The 21677-nt window shown below is 40.8% G+C and overlaps 1 protein-coding gene across 45 annotated transcripts in view; it reads left to right on the top strand.

Annotated features, from left to right (window-relative positions):
• Nucleotides 1-21677, top strand: part of Rims2 (regulating synaptic membrane exocytosis 2) — a 522675-nt gene that overhangs the window by 485200 nt on the left and 15798 nt on the right. The window contains exon 1 of one of the 45 annotated variants that reach the window (XM_021656466.2): nucleotides 12288-12747. The exons of the other annotated variants lie outside the window; for them this stretch is intronic. Within the exon in view, the coding sequence (XP_021512141.1) occupies nucleotides 12606-12747 (142 nt within the window). The 5' untranslated portion in view covers nucleotides 12288-12605. Of the gene's footprint in view, nucleotides 1-12287; nucleotides 12748-21677 lie in introns of those variants that run through there. 45 annotated transcript variants of the gene reach the window in all.

The following is a 21677-nucleotide window of genomic DNA, read 5'->3' as shown; positions in this document are numbered from 1 at the left end:
TCTCTCTTGATTAGTTTCTTTAGATGTACAGATTTTAGTAGGTTTATCCTATATTACATGGCTATATGAGTGAGTATATACCATGTGTGTCTTTCTGCTTCTGGGACAGCTCACTCAGGATGATCCTTTCCAGTTCCCACCATTTACCTGCAAATTTCATGATTTCCTTACTTTTCATTGCTGAATAATATTCCATTGTGTAGATGTACCGCAATTTCTGCATCTATTCTTCAGTTGAGGGGCATCTGGGCTGTTTCCAGCTTCTTCTCGCCCTCCTTCCTTTGTGCTGCTCTCTCTAAGTATATTTTGTAGAATGGATCAGTTTGTTTTGTTGGTGGGTCCTCTGGATAAATTGTGAGCTTTGTAGGAACATGAATTATTGTTTATTTGAGGTACTAGAGATATAGTAAGTGCCTAAATATAAGTGAAATATCCAAAAAAGTTTTAACATTTTTATTAGTGTGTATTTATTCTAGCAGGTTTTGTTGTAGTATATCATATAGTCTGCTGCATTCGCTTTCCACTATTCTCTCTCATTCCCCTACTCCCCCTCATTGCTTCTCTCTTCTCAGGGTCCTCTTTTGTTTACCTGAAAAAAAGATTACATAGAAGAAGCATCAAACACCTTCCCTCTGTATCTAAAAGGTACAAACTTAGGATGTAAATGCCTTTCGGGTGTAAAAGGTACAGACTGGAGATGTGTTGAATTGTGTTTATATTTGTTTTGACTGGGTAATTATATGGAAGAGAAATTTTAAAATATTTCTGATACAGATAGTAAAAGTGGAATTGATTCAAATCATCAAACAATGATGAGCTGAGCATGAGTGCACAAAAACTCCCTTAAGGCAGGGCGGAGGGCTTAGGATTATTCTGCATTTTTAAATACAAAAGACTAAGGAAAACAGAGCAACATGCAATGAAAGATTTGAGGAAATTAGGAAGGGAAGCAGCTGTGAACTGAAAGCGAAATACCAGAAAAATTGAAGTGCACAAGACCTGCAGACATATATAAGTTGAGCCACCAAAAATAAGGCCACACTGTTTGCTTTCTAAATAGAGTAAGAAAGGAGGCAAGGAGCTGGAGGGGGTGGGGTCTGGAAGATGATAGACAGGAAAAGATAATGTGAATATACTGTATGAAGAATACTTTCAATAAAATATTCTCACCAAAAACTTAGGACAACAATTTTCCCTAATATTTTAAGCAGCTCGTTATGAAGAAACTAGGTTTGACAAGTGAACTGTGGGGAGGCGATGGCCGTGTTTTGGGTTTCGTGGTTCCTTGGAGGCAGACTTAGGCGTATATCAGAAGCATAGCTGGATCTCATTTGGGAGGTTAGAGTAAGACTGTTTAGACACAATATTAACACTGCCTCTAATTTATCCATTGGCTAAAACGGTAATTCTCCATCACTGTGCTTGTTCAAGAACAACTGGCAAGTGGAAATTCTGCCCTGAGTAGAATGCTAAATGCTATCTTCACCTCTTTGGTATCTTGAAATCTCACTGAGCTGTGTATTTTAAGAATGTTCTAGAGGAAAATTAAGGTGGATCCTTTTAGACTGAAAGGGATATTTATACAAGTGATTTCTTCCGTTCCTGGCTTCTTTTATCCTGAATGCCACTGTAATAATTTTGAGAATGTCATAAATCTACACAGAGCTGGGAGTGCTCCTGCTTGCCTGGGGGTCTTTGGGTCCATTCAATTTTCTGTGACAACCTGGCATCTAGGGCCTTCCCTCCCAGGACACAGGGCAAACTGCAGCTGCTTTCCCTAACCCAGGTTAATTCACTGAAACTGACCCTTCACAGGCACTACTGCATGCTGCAGCCTGAAGGAAGACTTCCTCATATCCTAAGTAAGTTGTAGAATGCTCATTCCAGTGAAAAGTTACAGCTCTGGCATAGAAAATCCCTGGCCCCAGATGACACTGACTTTTAGGTCACTTCTGCTAAATTAAAATTTTTGTGATGGGATTAAGGCTTAGGGGAACCTTTCTCAAGGTTTGATACTGTGATATAAGAAACTAGGTATTTTAAATGGGGCAAAATTATAACACCTCACAAGAGCCTAATAGTATTTTATTAGCTGGTTGAGATTTTGTGTCTTTTATGTTTCAATCGCTAGGTAGGAATAAAGTGTCCAGTAGTGAATAAACAGAGACAGCCTTTGTCCCAGTCATGGTTATGGTTAACAGGGATAGGGAAGGAACAATAAAAAAAAATACTCTTATCATTACACTTTGGAGTGATACTGTGAAGAACAGTTGCATAACGCTGCAGAGACTTTACGTGTCCCGTTCCGCAAATTATGCCTCAAGGAAGATTGAGTTCCAAGGAAGGAGAAATCAGTGGAGGAGATAGTGAAGCAGAAAGGAATCCATCCTAAAGAATAACCCAGAGTGGCTTCATGCGGATCAATGGCAAGTGTGGCCCATGGTAAGCTAGGAGCCACCTGTAGGTGCTCTAAGGCCACATGACATGTTTGCATTATGTTGTAATTGCAGAAAAGACTTTCAGAAGTTTTTAGGTGGCTGCTGGCTTGACCAAATATATGCTTTTTTTTTTTTTTTTTTAGAGATAACCTTGCCTGCTCCCTCATGAAGAATATCTTGAGGCATGGGTGGAAAAAGTTTGAGATGGGATTAAGAGAAATGGACCGTCATTAATTATATTTTAAAAGTAGAATAAAAAATCTGATGATTGGATGGGAATGCATTCCGTAAAGAAAAGATTAAGAATGGGTGTCCTGATTTCTTTTATCTTAGCAATATTAGCTCATGTCATTTATTAAGGCTGTAAAGTTAAGAAACACAGATTTCTTTGGGAAAGAAATCAAAAGTGTAGGTTGAAAGTTCTGTGACACATTCTAGTGATAATGTTAAGTGGACAGCTCCAGAAACTCAGATTAGAGGTCAAGCCGAATTTTCAAACTGAAATGGAAAGAGGCATCCTGGGGTGAGTGTGGGGAGTATTTAAGAGAGGAGGACCCAGAATTGATTGCTAGGATGCACTGTAGACATTGAATATGTGAATTTGATAGAAGAGGTACAGTCCACTGGAGGGGTAGTGAATGAGAGGGTAAGATTGGAAGAAAACTAGAAAGATGTGATCTTTGGAGCTACAGCAAGGAATCCAATGGTTGGCTCTGTAAAATGCCAGTGAGGCTAGTGAGGCCAGGACCCGAAAGTCTTTTGGAGGTGACAACAAGGTGGTCATTTTGTGTCTTAAAAAGAACAGTTTTATTTTTAACTTCTTACATTTCCGTTGGTTTATTCTTTTCTGAGTCATTTTGTACCTGTATAATGTGTGCTTTTTGTGAAAACCAAAGTAATTTACTTACAGATTCCCCCTTTAGTTCCCTTTTCCAGCTGAATAGTATGCTTTTCCAAACTGTGTTTTAGAATGTAATAATCCTACAATCTGTGGAATTAATCTTTTGATTGTAAAAATGTAGCAATTATCATCACCAAAGCAAGATTACTTCCCTCTTCCTCTCTTCCTTTCTCTCTCTTTCTGTCTCCTCATTCCCCTCTCTCTCTATTTTATTTTAATGCTTGTTATCTTAAATGCCCCAGGGCTGTACAAACTATGCTCCAGATGCATTCTGGTCTTTTTTTTTTTTTAATTTATATGGGTTTACATGTTCTGTTTTTTTAGTCTTTTTTTATACTTTTGCTAAGTCAAATAATACATAGTGATTAAATGTAATAGATTTGACAGTAATTGATATTAACTACTACTTTTTCACTTGCACTAGTAAATAAATATTTTTAATATTATTTAATATTAAGTAAGTGATTTATGCATTCTACTAAGCAATCAGTTGTCTATGTTAAAGACTTTCAGTGTAGACCCTTGGGCAGGAGTGTGTGTGTGTGTGTGTGTGTGTATGTGTGTGTGTGTGTTTCATATATATTTTTGTTAAATATTCAATATGCATAAATGTGAGAAAAATTTAAATTCACAGTTGAACTATATAGTCTTCACTTAAATCATTGCTAATGGATGTGTAGTCTTTTATCTTCTTTATGCTTCAAAATCTGTAGAGATATTACTGATGAGTTTCAAGATATGTGTTACAGTTGAGTCTCTTGTTAAACAATACACTCGTACTTATACATGTATACATACACATGCACACACATACATACATGAAAGCTGCAGAGGTAGCTCAGTTGGCAAAGCAGTTGTTATAGAAACATGAGGACTTGAGCTTGAATCTCCAGGAACTACATTAAAAAAATAAATAAATAAAGCCTGCCCTGACAATGTATACCCGTAGCCTCAACACTGGAGTGGAGACAAGTGATCTCGGGATCCCTGACAAGGCCGACAGGCTAGCGAAAATGTCAAGTTCCAGGCTCAGCAATAGACCCAGTTTCCAAAACTTACAGTGAAAAAAGAGTTGAGGAACCCATCCTGTCCCCAGCCTCCAATTCCGCATATATCTACATGGGCTAGCACTCACGCACATACCTGTACCCCATCCCACCCCACACATGTGCATGAAGAAAAGAGAGGGAAGAAGAAACCTGTAGAAAGTAACTATAGAACAAAATTATCATGAATCAGATATAATATTAAAATCCTTGGAATTAAACGATGGGAAATGCCTTGGGTAAATGCTGTTGTTGACATTGTGAGAATTAACTTCTTTAGTGTAATTTTCACAGTTGTATGTGCATACAGTATTCTCTAAGTACCCTTTTGAGATTGGTTTCACGGTGCCCCATACCTCAGTCTACAAAAGGTCAAGTCTCTTACGTAAAGTAGTATAGTATTTGCAGCCTTTCTGCACATTCTGCAGGCTGACCTAGAACTCACTATTTAACCAGTAACTGCCTTGACCTCCCAACTGCTAGAATTACAGACATGTGCTACCCTGCCCAGCTGTGAGTTTCTTTGCTGGCTCTTTTTTAGGGTCTGTCAACCTTATGAGGAAAAAGACTTATTCTAATTGATCACCACTTCACTCCGAGGATTACAAAGGAACTTAGGAATTAAAATATTTTTATTTTTGTAAGACTGTTTGTTGAAAGCAGATACTAAGGCTCATGACCAAACCTTCGGCAGAGTGCAGGGAATCATATGAAAGAAGGGGAGTTAGCATGATGTGGAAAGGATAAGAGCTCCACAAGGACCAAATATATCTGGGCACAGGGGTCTTTTCTGAGACTGACACTCCACCAAGGACCATGTATGGATATAACCTAGAACCTCTGCTCGGATGAAGCCTGTGGTAGCTCAGTAACCAATTGGTTTCCCATAGTAAAGGGAACAGGGACTATTTCTGACAGGAACTCAATGACTGGCTCTTTGACCTCACCCCCCCCCCCCAAGGGAGGAGCAGCCCTGCTAGGCCACAGAGGAGGACTTTGTAGCCAGTCCTGAAGATACCTGATAAAACTGGGTCAGATGAAAGGGGAGGAGGTCCCCCCCATCAGTGGACTTGGAAAGGGGCACGGTGGAGATGAGGGAGGGAGGGAGGGTGAGATTAGGAGGGAATAAAGGAGCGGGATGCAGCTGGGATACAGAGTTAATAAAATGTAACTAATAATAAAAAATAAAGACTTTTGAACAGATATAGTGAATGTCACTAAGTTATCTACAAGTAAAATAAAACATTTCTGAAAGCATCAAAAAACATTTTTTGTCAGAATGGTCTCAAGCAGTGTAAACAACTTATACAATTTATGTCCAGACAGTATGTGACCTACCTGAGCAGAGTGGTCATCAATAGTCTTTATTGCCAGATATATTGAAGTGAATACATGAAAGCCCAAAAAAAAAAAAAAAAAAAACAAGGAAGAAAGAAGAAGCTGAACTTAACTGTGATTGAGGGAATACTATGTTCTATGGATACTTAATATATTATTGTATCACACTGCAGCATAAGGAGCAAATGAATAATGAATTACTAGGAACAATTAACACACACACCTTAGAGATGCTGCATGATTTTATTTCATTGGTGCCTGAAACTGAGAAAGATATTTTGATCTTGTTGTTGGCTTGTACAGAATGATTGTAACTACAAAACCTTGAGGTACTGTTGATCTCAGGTTATGAGAAGTTGCTGAAAGGAACTCCTCCAGAATCTCCAGGAGAGTCATTAGCAATAAAGGAAATTTCTCTTTCCCTGAAATGTTTGAGGATGTCTTTTTTTATATTCCTATGTAGGTGTTATATTAATTTATTACTGTGGCATTATGAAGCTTTGGGTATCTCTCTCTCTCTCTTTGTGTGTGTGTGTGTGTGTGTGTGTGTGTGTGTGTGTGTTCATCTATGTTTCTGGCTTATAACTCCTTCTACAGGATAGGCCATTGAAAAGTAGAATTTTCTCTCTTCAGTGCAGCACACAGAAAGTCCAATTTCCTTCTTTGCCCTGAAATTCATCAATAACAAGATCTGTGACCTATTTTTTTCTGATTGTAGAGAAGACCCCCATCTTAGAAGGCATCTGACCTACTGTCAAAGGGAGCACGAGAATCTGAATAAGCAGAGAATGCTGCTACCCCACCCCGTCTTCTTAGCAATAGATATTCCCTTTTCCCAGTCACATTTTGACATAGCTGCCCCCACTTCAATAATGCCTGTGCAATTAGGTTTCACAAAGGCCATAAAAGGCACTTTAGAAAGGTTCTAGATGGCTGAACATGTGGACCTTGCTAAAGAGAGTATGTAGAAGCTGCAGGCTCCCTCTATATTGTTTTCTGTATGTCTCTGTCAACAGACTGTGTAATAAGACAGTTACACCCAGATGTTCCCCTGAGTTCTGTGGACTGCTGAGGAGGGTTTGTGGGACCTCCAGTCCGGCCAGTCCAGTGCAGTCTGGTCAGAAGCCCAGGTGAATCCACCTGGCATCTGGTAGCACTTGTGCGCACTGAGCTCTCAATCTGGGGCATCTGGGACTCCAGTTGGTATCGGGAAAGGACACTGCTGGCGTCTAGTGCTGTGGAATGGATTGCGGTCTTGCTGCTAGGGAGAAATCTGCAAGCATTTTGCAATCATGGATTAATTTGTGTTTGAATAGAATAGGAGGAACAGTTTGCATCTGAGCTGGTTTCTCTTTATCTTCAAAATCACAAAGCCTAAGCTTTGGTTGGGCTAGGCAACAGGGTACTGGATTCAACTGCTGTGTCTGCTTTTCACGTCACTGAACAAGTTCTTGTACTGTGACTCAAACTTTATACTTACTGCTGGTTTCATCTCTTAATAATCTTTGGCCCAGTTTCCTCTTCTACATAATGAGGTGTTTGGTAATACTTCTTTCATAGTGTTGTGTGCTTACATTGGCTTTATGTGTTTGCATGAAGAGTTTTAGGGGGAAGGCTGGTGTACCTTTAATAAGCAGTTTGCAAATACCAGCCACTATGTGACTTGTGTGGGAACCACAGAGGGTAATGGTTTCTGTCAATGTGTACTGTTATATCCTCAGTGATGGTAACATGTCTGGTATGCAGCATACACTCAAATAGTTATTTGATGGATATTTTGTCCTCTGTGAAGAAGAAACAATGATAGCAACTGCCTCATTTAGTATTTATATTAAATTAGGTAATATACGTAAAAACATAGTTAGCTATTATCATAATAATTATTACTATGCTTAAAGGGACATAATTAAGATCAGTGCATCCAGATATGTGTTCCTCCTCTAATCTGCTGTGCTCTTCTCATTTCATGGCACATGATTTTGGTCTTTAAAATTTTTTACCCCCTTCATGCCACATACATATGACATATCTTATTTGTTATGCTTAATCAATAATTTTGTCTTCCTTTCATGGACAGTTTCTGTTAAGAGATAAATATTAGCATAAATCTCATAGCATAAATAATACAAAAAAACTATTGACCTCTTCGTCTCTTTCAGTCTTTTCTCTTATCATACTCAAAAACATTTTACCTCTTCAGTTTTTGTAAGTTTTGGATTGGCCAGCTGCTAAAATGTAACATCTGTTCTTCACTTTCAAAATCTGCCAAGTAAAAAACTAAAATTTCCTTTGAAAAATGAAATTTCCAAAGTTTATGCCTTATTTCTATCATATTGACATAAAGCTAAGAATGAGGAAGAAAGATTATGTATTTCAGGTTTTATATGTAGGTGATATGAATACATAATATTTGGTGTGTTTTATAGGGAAAGCAAATGTACATTTAACATAACCATGTAGACAGAATAAGCAGTGTGACTTTAAGGTTGAATTGTCAGTGTTCATTTTTGATGAGGTATAATTACAAGCGTGGTTATCAGCTTTATTTTGGGAGTCTCTATCACCGGAGTGTAACTGAGCATGCGTATCACCTGCAACGTGGTTTACAGAGACTGATAACCTGGAGGTCACCTGCACTGCCACAGTAAACGTGGATTTAATTGTTGAGTTTTTCTGCACATCTGCAGAGAAGATACCGTCAGGGTTGATGTATTAATTGACATATTAACATGACATGTAAGCTCTCTATCTGTAAAATGTCTTGGTTTGTATTTATCAAGTGCCATACTGTGCTAGTATATGCAAAATATATCTGTTAATCTTTCCTTCAGAAAGATGATTTTCATGTTTTCTGATGGGATTTTTCAGGATCTTATTTTTAGAAAGCAATGTGTTATGTTTGTGACTCTTAATCTATAATTGTGTTTGGGAGAATAAGAGAATTAAAAATAAGTAGGGATCCTGGGTTGTAGTATTCTAGAAATATACTTGTTTCTGTGTAATGAAATTAGTAGCTCATTACTTGAGAAGTAAATCCAAAAATATGTATAGTGTGTAACTATACATAGCAGACTGCGTGTACTAACCATGTAGCTACACATGCTGGCCTGCACATGCATGTACTATGTATACTATTCATGTCTGGGATTTGGACGGTTTTCAGTTTTTACTGGTAGTTTGTTTATATGAATTTTAAGTTAATGTTGGTGACAGTAGATATGTCTGAATAGAATAAGGACTAGTGCCTGGACTTGCTAAAAGTGTGTATAAACAACCTATATATGTTGAGGCTTGTATTCATTCCCAGGACTCGGAGACTGGGACAGAAAGATTGTAAGTTTGAGGCAAGTCAGGGCTACGTAATGAGACCCATCTCAAAAACAAAAAAGCAAATAGTGCTAAATATCATTCAATACATATTTGTGTAAAACTAGAAATATTTTAAAGCAGTTGGGCATAGGACTAATAAAGTGGAATCAAAGTCAAATCTCTAAATTACCAGGTGAAACTAGACTCCTCTGGTCACCATCTCTGTATGTATTAGTTCTTTTTGCTTAAAACCTTCTTCCAGCAAGTAAAGTCGCTTTCTCCACCTTCCTGCATTTCCTGTGCTCCTCTCTGTGCCAGTCTTCTGTCACTCATCTGTACCTCCTAAGATCTCAATGAGAATATATCTGAAAGCATCCCACGGATGCCTTGTTTGGGGTTGTCAAGAGAAGAGTGATGCCCAGATAGAAATGGATGGCTCCAGACTCTTCCAAACCTACCTCTTCTTTCCAGCCAGACCAAGCAGTGCTGGGGCACATCAACAGGGCCACAGAGCTTCTCATGCCAGGGACTTGGCATGAGCCTCCACCAGGGACATGGATGGGTCTTTCTGACCCATCAGGATATCCTTGGGAGCTTTGAACAAAAGTCTCCCACCCAGTTTATTTTTTGGGGGGAAGTCTCTGCTCAGCCCTCGTCCTCCATTATTTTCCCCCTGCCAGGAAGCTAGAAGCATCCTATCAGTGTTTCCCGAAAGTTTTTAGACAGGGAGTGTTCATTCGCTTAAGAGAATCTAAATGATACACTTTCCACTTCGTTCAAGTATATTTGGATTCATATAGAAAGCTATGTGCTTTTATATTCCTATCCCCATTCAGGAGAATATCCTGATAAAGACATGAATGATTTTTACCATTTCATTCCTCTAAGCTAGTGCAAGTTTTACTCTTAAATCTAAATTTCCTCATATATAAGATAGTTGTTTTATTCCATTCATGTTTTCCAAACTGTTTCAAGGGAAAAAAAAAGTATTTTGCATCTCAGTGCACACATGCACACGCATACAAACTCATGCATACACTACCCAAGCTGAACTCTGATTATTGTATTTCATTTTCATTCTTTAAAATGCTGGGCAAAAGCTGCAGAGATGACTCTAACTAAGCACTTGCTGCTTTTCCAGAGGACCTCAGTTTGATTCCCAGCACCCATACCACAACCCAGCTCCAAACACCTATAATGCCAACTCTGTGGGGAATCTCATGTCTCTGGCCTTTGAGGGAACACTCTCTCTCTCTCTCTCTCTCTCTCTCTCTCTCTCTCCCTCCCTCCCTCCCTCCCTCCCTCCCTCCCTCCCTCCCCATCTCACACACACATACACATGTGCACACAATTAAATACATAAAAATTTTTAAATAAGTAAATAAATTGTTGATCAAATGCTAGTTATTTTCAGAACTCACCAAAAAATCATGGCTGACAGTTCAAAAACCATTAGGTGACTTTAAATAAGTCCCTTAAGTCTATAAGTCTGAAATATTTTTATTCCTGTAATGAAATTCTTACTTAATAGTAAAAAGCTTTCATTCTTTCAAAAAAAGTGATCTGTATGAAGAAGTGTTCCTAGAGTTCTGTGATTTTTATTTGTCTTCTTTGAAATGTTGGTAGTAGTAAAGTGAATACAGAAAAGGAAACTGGACTTGGAGCTGCAGGAATACTAATGAGAAAGGATGAATATCTATCTGAAAAACAGGAAACTATGTAAATAACAAAACCTCTATTACAATGGTAGTTTTTTTGTGCTGAAAGTTTTAGCTTTTTTCAAAAGATGTGAGTGTATTGTTCCTTGTATGCGTTTCTCATACTTTCTGCAATGTTATGTCTGGTAGCCAAGTCCTTCTCACTGGCTCCTCAGCTATCCTGTTAGACAGCACCTTCAGGGCCTTCTTTCCACGTTCACGCCTCTCCTCACACATCACCTGTCAGTGCAGGTGATGTGACATGACCCCTTCTAAATCACCGCGCCTCCGTACCCCGGGCCTCCGTACCCCGGGCCTCCGTACCCCGGGCCTCCATACCCCGGGCCTCCATACCCCGCGCCTCCGTACCCCGCGCCTCCGTACCCCGCGTCTCCGTACCCCGGGCCTCCATACCCCGGGCCTCCGTACCCCGGGCCTCCGTACCCCGGGCCTCCGTACCCCGCGTCTCCGTACCCCGGGCCTCCGTACCGCGGGCCTCCATACCCCGGGCCTCCGTACCCCGGGCCTCCGTACCCCGGGCCTCCATACCCCGGGCCTCCGTTTGCATTATTTTTCTTTTTTCATTATTTTTCTCTGCCATCTAGTGCGTTATTGCTGCCCCCTAACTCCTCCCCTCTGGCAGGGGGTAAACACACGTCAGTGGGGAGTTCGAGCTGCTCAAATCGCTGTTATAAGCATCTACAGACACCTGGTGTTCGCTGGATCTTAGCTAAAGCTGGATCTTAGCTGAACTTGAGTATTTGGATCTCCCAGTACTTCATATAAAAACCCTATGTTTGTGTGCATGAGTGTGTGTGTGTGTCACCTGGGAAAACGGAGGGGATAAGTGACTTATCTAAGGCTTAGGAAACGTAGGACACTCCCCTGACTCCTAGTAAAATGGTATCAATTTTGCTTTATGTTCAGGGACAAAAATTTCCAATTTGAGGAATTATTATGGTAACTTTGCTTATCAGCTGTTGTTTTTAGTATGTCTGTGTTACTTCCAATGTTATGTTAGGATGTAACCTTTTACTGTGATGTTACACTTAATGGTTATTCTTAGCAAAAAATGGGCAGCTGATTGCTTTATGTAGAGAAAGAAGAAATTCGTTTCCTGGAGTGAACGCAAACTTTATGGACCTCATTGTGCTTTTTTCCTTTGTTGGTGCTTCTGTTGTCTCTTTTTTTAAAGAGCTCCTCTTTTGACTTTTTACCGTTACTTTAAAAGAAAGTTGAAAAGGGGGGGGGGTTTCATAAGACCTGGTCAAAATATGGTCATGACTTGAAGACAGTGTCTCTTACCTACACCTGTAGTGTGAACAGCTGCTGAAGCGAGACTGTTAAGGGAAAGTGGTTGCCAGGAATTTTCCCCACATGTTACCACGCTGAGGTACCTAACTCATTCCACCTAATTAGTCACACTCCCAGTTGCTGGTCCTGCCCGGGAAGGAAACTGCAGCGGCTACAGGGGTCTGCAGGCCAGAACCTGCGGTGCGCCCTGGCGCTCGCGCTGCGGTGCCGCCCCCTGCAGCCTCTGATTGGCGGCGGGCTCAGCATCAGCAGCATCTCCCAGCGAGGAGGGCGCCGGGCTAGCGGCTCCAGCCTCCGGGATCCTCAGCTCCCCCGGTGACACCTCGGACTTCCACCGTGATCAGCTGCGCCTCCTGACGGCTCTCCTGATCCCTCTCCAGAAAAGCCAAAGTCCCAGCAACGTCCCAGCCGACCGGGCCGGGGAGGCAGGGACGGAACCTAGGGTTCCGCGGAACCAGCCCGGCCCCCCACCCACAGGCTGTGGAACCGCAGCGGTTGCCGCGCGCCAGCCGCCAAGACGCCTCGTATCTTGTACCGCGGAAAGAGCGGGTCCTCCACCAAGATGGGCCGGCAGGGGCTGGGGGGCACGGGGGCCTCAGGGCGCTCCATGCAGCGCTCCCAGAGCCGGAGTAGCCTCTCTGCCTCCTTTGAGGCTCTAGCGGGCTATTTTCCTTGTATGAACTCCCTGGAAGAAGAAGACGGAGGTGAGGTCCCCTGTTCCCGCCCCTCTTGTGTGTTGTGTCTGTTGTAGATCGCTTGGGGTCAGTGGCGGGAGGGTTGGCCTCAGGTGCGAACTCTTGAGTAGCCTCGAACTGGGCCTGGGGACCTCTGGAGCACCTGGTTGAGAGGCACAGCTTGCCGCGTATTCAGAGCTGCACAGGCTCTCCCGGGAACTAGTTGTCCTAATGAGTTTGATTTACGGAGCACTTGGAGGCTGAATGAGCATGCAGCCCAGGTGGGAGTCACCTCCTGCTGCTGTTTCTAAGCCTGCAGTCTCTGTGCAAACTCAGCATGGAGTCTGGAGGACAGAAATGCTGCAAAACTAAAGAGGACCGCAGCAGTAAAACTTTGTGTGTCCCAACCTGTGACAGCCAAGAGCTGGATGCGGAGGTGAACACTAGAGCTGCATTTGCAGTGTGTACTCGGAGCTTTGTTCCCTAGCTTCCGTGTGTGACTCAGGCTGCCTGCGCTGTTCAGCGATGCCTTCGTAAGTAGAGGGGACCACTGGCTCGAACTTCTCACGGAGAAATTTGCAGGCCTTCATAAAGTTTGGGGTAATAGTTCCTGTTCTTCCTTGATGAACCGTCATAAGATTTGACAACGAACACTGAAAATTTGTCAGTTAATTAATGTCAATAATGTTAAAAGTACCATTACTTGCAAACTGCGTCCATCCATAGGCCTAGACCCAGAGTAGTTTACTCATTTTGCTAACTCTATTGTATAGAATTAAGATTTGCTCTGTTTTTGTTCTGTGACAGTGATTTCTTACTAGGAAGCCGCCCTAGTCCTAGTTAACTACCTGCTTTAGGAACAGGTGGAAATAAAAGTTTTCCATGTTTACTCTGGAGAGAGAGGGACAAAGTGGCTACTGGACAATTAATGATATGGTCAGTCTTCAGACTGAATCATTGCAGCCATCTAAGTTTCTTCTGTCTTGTTGCAATACTAGTTTTGACTCATAAATACAGATATAACAGCAAGGTAACTCCCTGTTTAAATATTACTTTTATTTTCGTATTTGTTTTATACATTTACATTTGACTTATTTCCTACAATAATTTACTTAAAATTCTAGGAAGGGTCTAACAGTCAATTAAAAGGAGTCAAATCGAATAACTGGATGACCATAATTGTAGCTGGGTTTTTTATTTTAATTTTTTTATATTAATTACAGTTTATTCATTTGTACCCCAGCTGTAGCCCCCTCCCTCATTCCCTCCCAATCCCAACCTCTCTCCCTCATCTCCTCCCTCTTCCCCTTCCATCTGACCCTAGTCTATCAGGTCTCATCAGGACTGGCTGCATTGTCTTCCTCTGTGGCCTGGTAAGGCTGTTCCCCCTCGGGGGTAGGTAATCAAAGAGGCAGCCACTAACTGTCAGAGACAGTCCCTGTTCCCAATACTAGGGAACCCACTTGGATACTGAGATGCCATGGGCTACATCTGTGCAGGGGTTCTAGTTTATCTCCACATGTGGTCCCTTGTTGGAGTAACAGTCTTAGAAAAGACCCCTGTGCCCAGATGTTTTGGTTCTCTTGCTCTCCTGGTGGAGCTCCTGTCCCTTCCCTTTCTATTTCCCCCTTCTTTCATAAGATTTTCTGCACTCTGCCCAAAATTTGGTTATGAGCCTCGTGTAGGTGTTTTCGTTTTGTTTTTTAACTCCTTACTAGCCAGGGTCTGCTTAGGTGCTACAGTGTGTAGCTTGGAAGGCCATAGCCTTTTGTTAGGCCTGTTTCACAACTGAGGGTAGTGAGGCAAAAAGAAATTAAAAAACTGGCTCAGCGAGGTGGCACTAGAAGTAGAACTTGAAGTCTGGAGTCACAAACACAGCCTGTGTTCTCAGGGTACTTTACTGCACACACTCACTAACTTAGTGTGTATTGAAGCTATAAATTAAAATTAGGTGTACCTGAAAATAATGTAGACTATTGTAGACTTATTTCTAAGCATGTAACGCCAAGTCCTCAATCTTGAGCTTACTTCATATAAGCTGTCATCATTCTTAAGTTATTACTAGGATTTGGGGATTTATAAAATACCACCCTGCAAGCATTTTTGAAATAGTAAGAAAAGCTTAAACAAAATGTGAAGGTTTTTCAAAACTAAAAGTACATTCACTTCTCTGTGTCTCGTACAAACAAATCTGAAAGGAAGTTTCTACATATGAGAAAAATGGAACAGATTTCTGTGCCACAATATTGCTTCTTGAGTTGCCAAGACAAAATGTTCCACAAGGAAGGTAGCATCTTTAAGTACACCATATATGTCTCTACTCATAACAAGGAGGCTGTCCACAAATGAATTCTTCACTGGCCTTAGAGTCAGCCTACAGCCAAGAGAAATGGATCCAAACTTCTTTCTTTGGTTTCACGGCACTCCTTTCACTGTCTCAGCGTCCCCCACAGATGTGTGGACACAGAACCACTGGTCCAGAGCAGGTTTCTCTGCAGTAATTCTTCTACTGCGATACCATGCAGAACACAGGAAGTTCACGTAGGTGACAGACTTGGAAGCACTTTACAGTCATAACTGAAGCCTGCTCCAGCTCACGAGAAAAGGAGGTGCTTCGGGACACTTTCATGCTGGTAGAGAGCGTCTCATTTAATGGAAGTGGTGGTCTCTAATTACAGTGATTAGCTAAACTGTCAGTTGGTTCAGTAAAGCTAGGTGGACGACAAAGCTAGCATTTTCCTTCTCTTCCCGTCATTTTAAATCATTTTAAAATGATTTCTCCAGAAATAGTGAGGCAGAAGCAGGTGGATCTCTGTGAGTTTGAGGCCAGCCTGGTCTACAAAGTGAGTCCAGGACAGCCAATGCTACACAGAGAAACCCTGTCTCGAAAAAAAACTTGGAAAAAAAATCCCCTAGAGAGTGTGTAAAATGTAGTCTCAGGTGTCAGTAACATGAGTTTCTAACCATCCATAAAACAGCATCCTGCACGTATTTGAAAATTGTTTGCCCAGACCCCTCCCCCAGGAAATAACAGAATTAGTGTACAAACCCATCATGTGGGTCCAGACTCTATACTGATGACCGCAGCGTTCTAAATATTGTTTCACAATAGTTGTAGTATGTCTCCTTGTAGGAGGCTATGGTATCAAAAACCAAGAACAGCAGTAATAGCTACCATCAATTGTGCAGCTTCTATGTATTGTTATTCCATGGAAATTCTTCAAGAAGATTATCTTTGTTGTTTTACTCTGGTGAAAGCATAGACTCAGAGAAAGTAAACATATTGCTTACAAATAACAAACCCCACTGTGTCTGACTTGAGTCAAAGTAGAAGGGATAGTTCTATAGGCAAAATAAGTTAATTCATCTTTTCTGCATATGTTTCAAGTGTGTTATTTTATCCTTTCCCCTGGATATATTTCAGAAAGAACATATTCCATATGCTCTCCATATTTCAGAGGTTATTTTAGAGAAAAGTGGTGGCAATACTGCTTTCCCTGTTATTGAACAATCTATAAATTATATTCACTTACCTTATCATTGATTTCTAGTTGAATATGTTATAGTTTCACTGTGTGATCTATTTGGTTCCAACACTGATTCTTCCTTCCTGATATAGACCATTACTGTAACTATAAGCACTTAAAAGACTATAGGAACTATTTTAAGGCAGTGTTTCCATTTGTAATTGTAGAAGCAATCCTATAGCTTCCCACCCATTGGTTCTAAGAAAAAAAATGTTTCTGTAGCGAAGTTGCTAACCATTAGGTTCTCCCAGAGGCCATCTGTGTGTCCCACATGGTTCTAAGGTCATGGTCCTGTTTAGTTATACATATACTGTATGAAAAAAAATTTACTTCCCTGTTATTTTACACCTTGCCACCTCTGATTGAAATGTAATTTGGCAGCCATTCACTAGAGATCCTGTTAACTTAACACAAAGTACCTAAGCAAATTAGCATTTAATTCCTTCTGTGTGCCAGCCAGTTGAAAATTAAATTATAAGAAAATCAGCAAAGAAATGAAAATAGCTTAAAGTCACTAGAAACCTGAGGAAAAGTCACCTGCATGTGCTACTGAGTCTGTGAAGGATTACTGCAGGAAATGATCCAGTCAGAATAGTACAAGCCTGAAATTGACAGGACTGGGGAGTCAGAGGCAAGAGGACCACACGTTTGAGGCCATGATGAGCTATATAGAACCCATCTCAGCAACAAAAGACTTATGTAAACACAGACACACACACACACACACACACACACACACACCTTTAGGAGGCCATTCACTTAGTAGAATGATGTGAATCCTGAAGAAGAGTTAGTAGTACTCTTTTTGAGTCTTAGAAACCATGGCTGCTTGATAAACAGCTAGATCTTCACCTTTGCTCTGTTGAAAGAAGATATTCTCCATGTGTCAGTATGACCCTACTGTGTGTATGAAACAGATGTCATGCTAATACTAACTGAATAGTTGTACTGTTCTTTTCATGCTGAATTCCAGTAAACCTAACTCTCACACACAGGTTCTCAATGTGTGATCTAGATAGTTTAAGTCTAATAATAGTATTACTACATCTTCCAAAGCCAAACTGGGCCAAGAGAGAGATGTATAGGCTACTGTGGATTTTTTTACAGATATAATTTTTCTAGCATTATAATTTTATATAAAAATCATTTTATTAAATGAGTACAAATGAAACTTATAAATTTGTATATTAGATCTGTACTTAAGGCAGACAAAGGAAAGCAAGATATTTTGGAGTTAAAGAAAATGGATGGACACTTCAACTCATATTTAACCTAAGAAATCATCATTTTTTCACTGTCTTTGGTCCAAAGAGTGCACTTAAAGCAGTGGCCCTCAGCCTTCCTAATGCTGTGACCTTTAATACAGCTCCTCATGTTATGGTGACCCCAACTATAAAATTATTTTTGTTGCTACTTCATAACTTTTATGAATTGTAATGTAAATATCTATGCTTTCTGGTGTTCTTAGGTGACCACTGTGAAAGGGGATCCACGACCCATAGGTTGAGAACCACTGCCTTAAAGTAACTGGAAACTTTAATATAGAAGTCAAATTAGATCCCAACTTGCCTTCATACTTTACTAGATTCGTTACATTCTAATCTGGCAATGGGACCAAGTTTCCCTGTGGAGACATTTTGTATAAAATGGCATACAGAAGAAACTGACTAGGAAGTTGTCACGGTAACCACCATCACCTCTGAAGACTGTACCCAACCCACAACTGAGGACCTCACCCATTGAAGAGGCTCTCTGCCGCGATAGGCCAAGCCATTACTATAGGTTGAAGAAGCTCTTCTGTATTTGTTCTACCTCAGGTTGTACTGGTTTTTGACTGGGGAGGAAGGAAATTTACCTGTTGCCATGTATTTATAAGGTGTGGTGTTTGAAAAAAAAAATGCTTCCATAAAATAACAGTTTCCATTCTAGGTTTGAAATAGTGCTCTTTTAAATCTAGAAATGAAAATGGGATATTTTAATGCAAATACTTTTTTTGCAGAGATTTTTCACCAACTCTATGAACAGAGTCATCCAGAGGAAGCCAGGAGCACCTCATTCCTTTCTTGCACTCCCTCTACCTCACATGGCTGCTCCACTTGTTTTGGTGGCCAGCTCTCTCTTTTGCTCTATTGCCCAAAGCACATGTCCAGTGAACCATGGTAGCATATCAGCTCTAGGCTCCTGTGTTACAACTCCACCAGTCTGTAAACCATGTCCTCTCAACCCCAATCCCAAAACTCCAGAGGGATTTCACCGCTAGCTGAATCCTGTCTAATATCAGAGGCCAGGGCCTTACATGGGTTCAGATCATACTAGTAACATGCTTCTGTGGACAGAGAAGGGGCACACTGCGTCTTCTCTGCATCCCCAAGTAGCTGCTTTGTCTAGGTAAGAATATCTTGATTTAGGTTTTGTTTCATGAGACTAAAATGCAGGAAAATTATTTCAGCTATTTAAAATAAAAAGATCATTTAGTAACAGCTGTTTTCTTAGGGTTTTTGTAGAAAGTGGTGTGGGTAACACCACTTTAAGACAGAAGAGTAACTGGAAAGGACTGAAAAATTGGAGAGAGCCTACCCAGAGAAGAGTGGTGAGCAGTCATTTTGAGCAGTGCCAAGCTGACTCCATTCCAGGTTGGCACACTGACTTTTGCTTTTGCCCCATCATGATCATAAACTCGGTTTTTCCCATAAACCCTTAAATTTTAAAATATTGGCAGCAAAATTTTAAAATCTCAACATTATTTGAAGCAAACAAACACATTTATTGACCAAATGTGACCCAGAGAACACAGAGTTTTCAACCTCCACCAAGGAAATTCACTCCCTTCCGGGCTTCTCTCTGCTCTGTTTCTTCTCATCCTTATTGGCACCTCAGCTGCATGGAACCAATGGGCACATCTCTGAAACCTCTGATAATAACACCAAAGCTCTTTCTGCTTTCCGGACCCACTCTATTTTCACTGCCTCTAGAGAAGGGGTTCTCAACCAATGGGTCATAGCCCTTTTGGGGTCACCCTTCATGGGGGTCTCCTAAGACCACTGGAAAACACAGATGTTTACAGTTTATAGCAGTAGCAAAATTACAGTTATGAAGAAGCAATAAAGATAATTTTATGGTCGGTTGTCACCACGGCATGAGGAACTGTATTAAAGGGTCTCATCATTAGGAAGGTTGAGAACCACTCCCTTGAACAAACCAGAAGATTCTATTTCTTCTTAGAATGTCAGCCTTTATCCTGACATTCTAAGTCTTTCAAAATCTAGCTCCTAACTGTGTAAAATGAAGCCAACTTGCCCCCAGAGTTCTGTTCATGCCTTACTATTCTTCCGCTACCACTCTGCATATGTCTTAATTGCCCATCAGTGCTCAGTTCACATCTCATCTATCTGGAAGGTCTTCTATAAGCTGTAAGAGCTTCTGTCAGTTGAGAAAAACTTGTTTGAACCTAGGTTTGAAATAGGAATTCCACCTCTGCCTAGTTAGTGACCCAAGTAAGAAACTTAAGCTCTTTCACCTCAGCTTGTTGTTGTGTGCAATGTCTACGGTAATACATATCTTGGCATACTGTTGAGACTTAAGGTTATTATGTAAACCTTCTGTTTTGAGCCTATTTAAAATACTTTGCCCCCTTTGAACCTATAGATCTGATACATGAGGCACTAGCCATATGTGGCTATCTGATTTCAAATAAATTAATGAAATTGAAATTTTATTTTCTCTGTCATGCTAGCCTTACTGCAGTTCTCAGTAGCTCCATGAATTTGGAGATGACATTAGTGGCTATAGTGCCTTCGTAGAGCATCTCCATTACCGACAGGAGTTCTGTTGGCTGTGTTCCCTTCGTGATGTAGGGCCACTCACACAGAACTCAGCACATACTGCCCGGGGCATCGTGTTTGTTTGCTAGCTGACCTCACCCACTAAGTAAAACTTGTATAGGAGGGAATTACATGGTTGTGTATTACATGTATTTGTTATTTCCCTTTACATTCTGTCTCTAGCAAGCACAAGGAATATGGATGTGACTGGAGATTTGAGCAAGACTACTTTCTGTGTCCTTCTCAGGAATTGAATAGACAGTCTTAGAGGTGAATGGGATGCACTGACTAATCATCTGTTCTGATTCTAGTAGGTACAAGAATGCTTGAGTGTCACGCAATCTCTATGCCATCTAGGAGTTATCACTATGTAAACTGGAATACATTTTTCTATCAAATTAGAAATGGAACAAGAGATATTTGTTATTTACAAAACATTCCACAGAAGTCAGGCAACTGGGCAGAAAAACTATATTTGCTGAGTAAAAGTTGAATTAGGTCATAGAATTTCTACAAAGGCCTAGAAACCTAAGAGTAGAGGCTAGGCCTGATGCTCACAGCCACGCTACTGAAGCCTCCCTACATGCATTGCTGCTGCCACGTACATCACAGCTTGCCTGTCGCCTCCTTGCAATTAGAAGTCATATTCTGGCCATAACCCTTGTGAGGCCGAAAGTCTGTGGTCCATGCTTTTTGCACTCAGCGGCATGAAGATGTGAGGTTGTGGCAGCAAAGCTGTAGCCTGTGCTTATACCCTAGTTGCAAAGCAGGAGAAAGGTGGAATGTTGCAAAGTTAATCTCTACAGATGCAGAATGGGATATTTCTCTTGGGAAGAAAGCTGGCAAGACGAAAAACTTAACAAATGTTACTTGCTTATAGACAATGCATACCAGTAGCTGAAAGGCTGGCTATTATATTCAATGTGATAGCTTTTATTTCTATTTTTATTTTTATTTTTATTTTATGGCAGACAAGCTCAGGCAATTTCACATCTGACTCCAGTGGTTTTAAATAAAGATTTGTATAGCATTCAAAGCTTCAAAGACCCTGCCATATGCCTTATGTAATCCTGTGCAGCACTGTTAATTAAACACCACCTAGAGAGCATGTACCCAGTCGCAGAAGGTGAATCCCACGGAAGATTCACAGGCAAGGAAGCTGTGTCTCAGAGACCTGAGTTCCTACCCACAGTTTGCAAATAGTTAAGTGGAATCTTGAATTTGTACCATCCAAGCTCACTCACCGCGTGTGAAACAGTGCACGATGAAGACATCAGTGCTGTCTCTACTCGTTGTGGAGAGCCTGGCATGACAGAGTAAGGAAAAAGCCAAGAATGTAAGAACTCCTCTTAGTAGGTTAACTTTGGATTAAGATCTGGCTGGTTTCCACTGGTCCATGACAGCAACATCAGAGAGAACATGAAAATCTAATAAAATGGACAAGTAAAAACAAACAAACGAAAAACGACCGGGAGCTTCAGTTTCTAATACTTAATTATGTTGAGAATACCAAAGTAAGTTTACTATTATATAAAGAGCAATAGAATGATCATACCTAAGAAGCCACACACCAGGTATCATGATTTTGGCTTTATTTCTTGTTAAAAATTAG

The sequence above is a fragment of the Meriones unguiculatus genome, chromosome 8, assembly GCF_030254825.1.
Source record: "Meriones unguiculatus strain TT.TT164.6M chromosome 8, Bangor_MerUng_6.1, whole genome shotgun sequence".
In the NCBI taxonomy this organism is placed as follows: domain Eukaryota; kingdom Metazoa; phylum Chordata; class Mammalia; order Rodentia; family Muridae; genus Meriones; species Meriones unguiculatus.
Note: the sequence above shows the minus strand (reverse complement) of the source record. Positions and strands in the feature narration are given on the sequence as shown.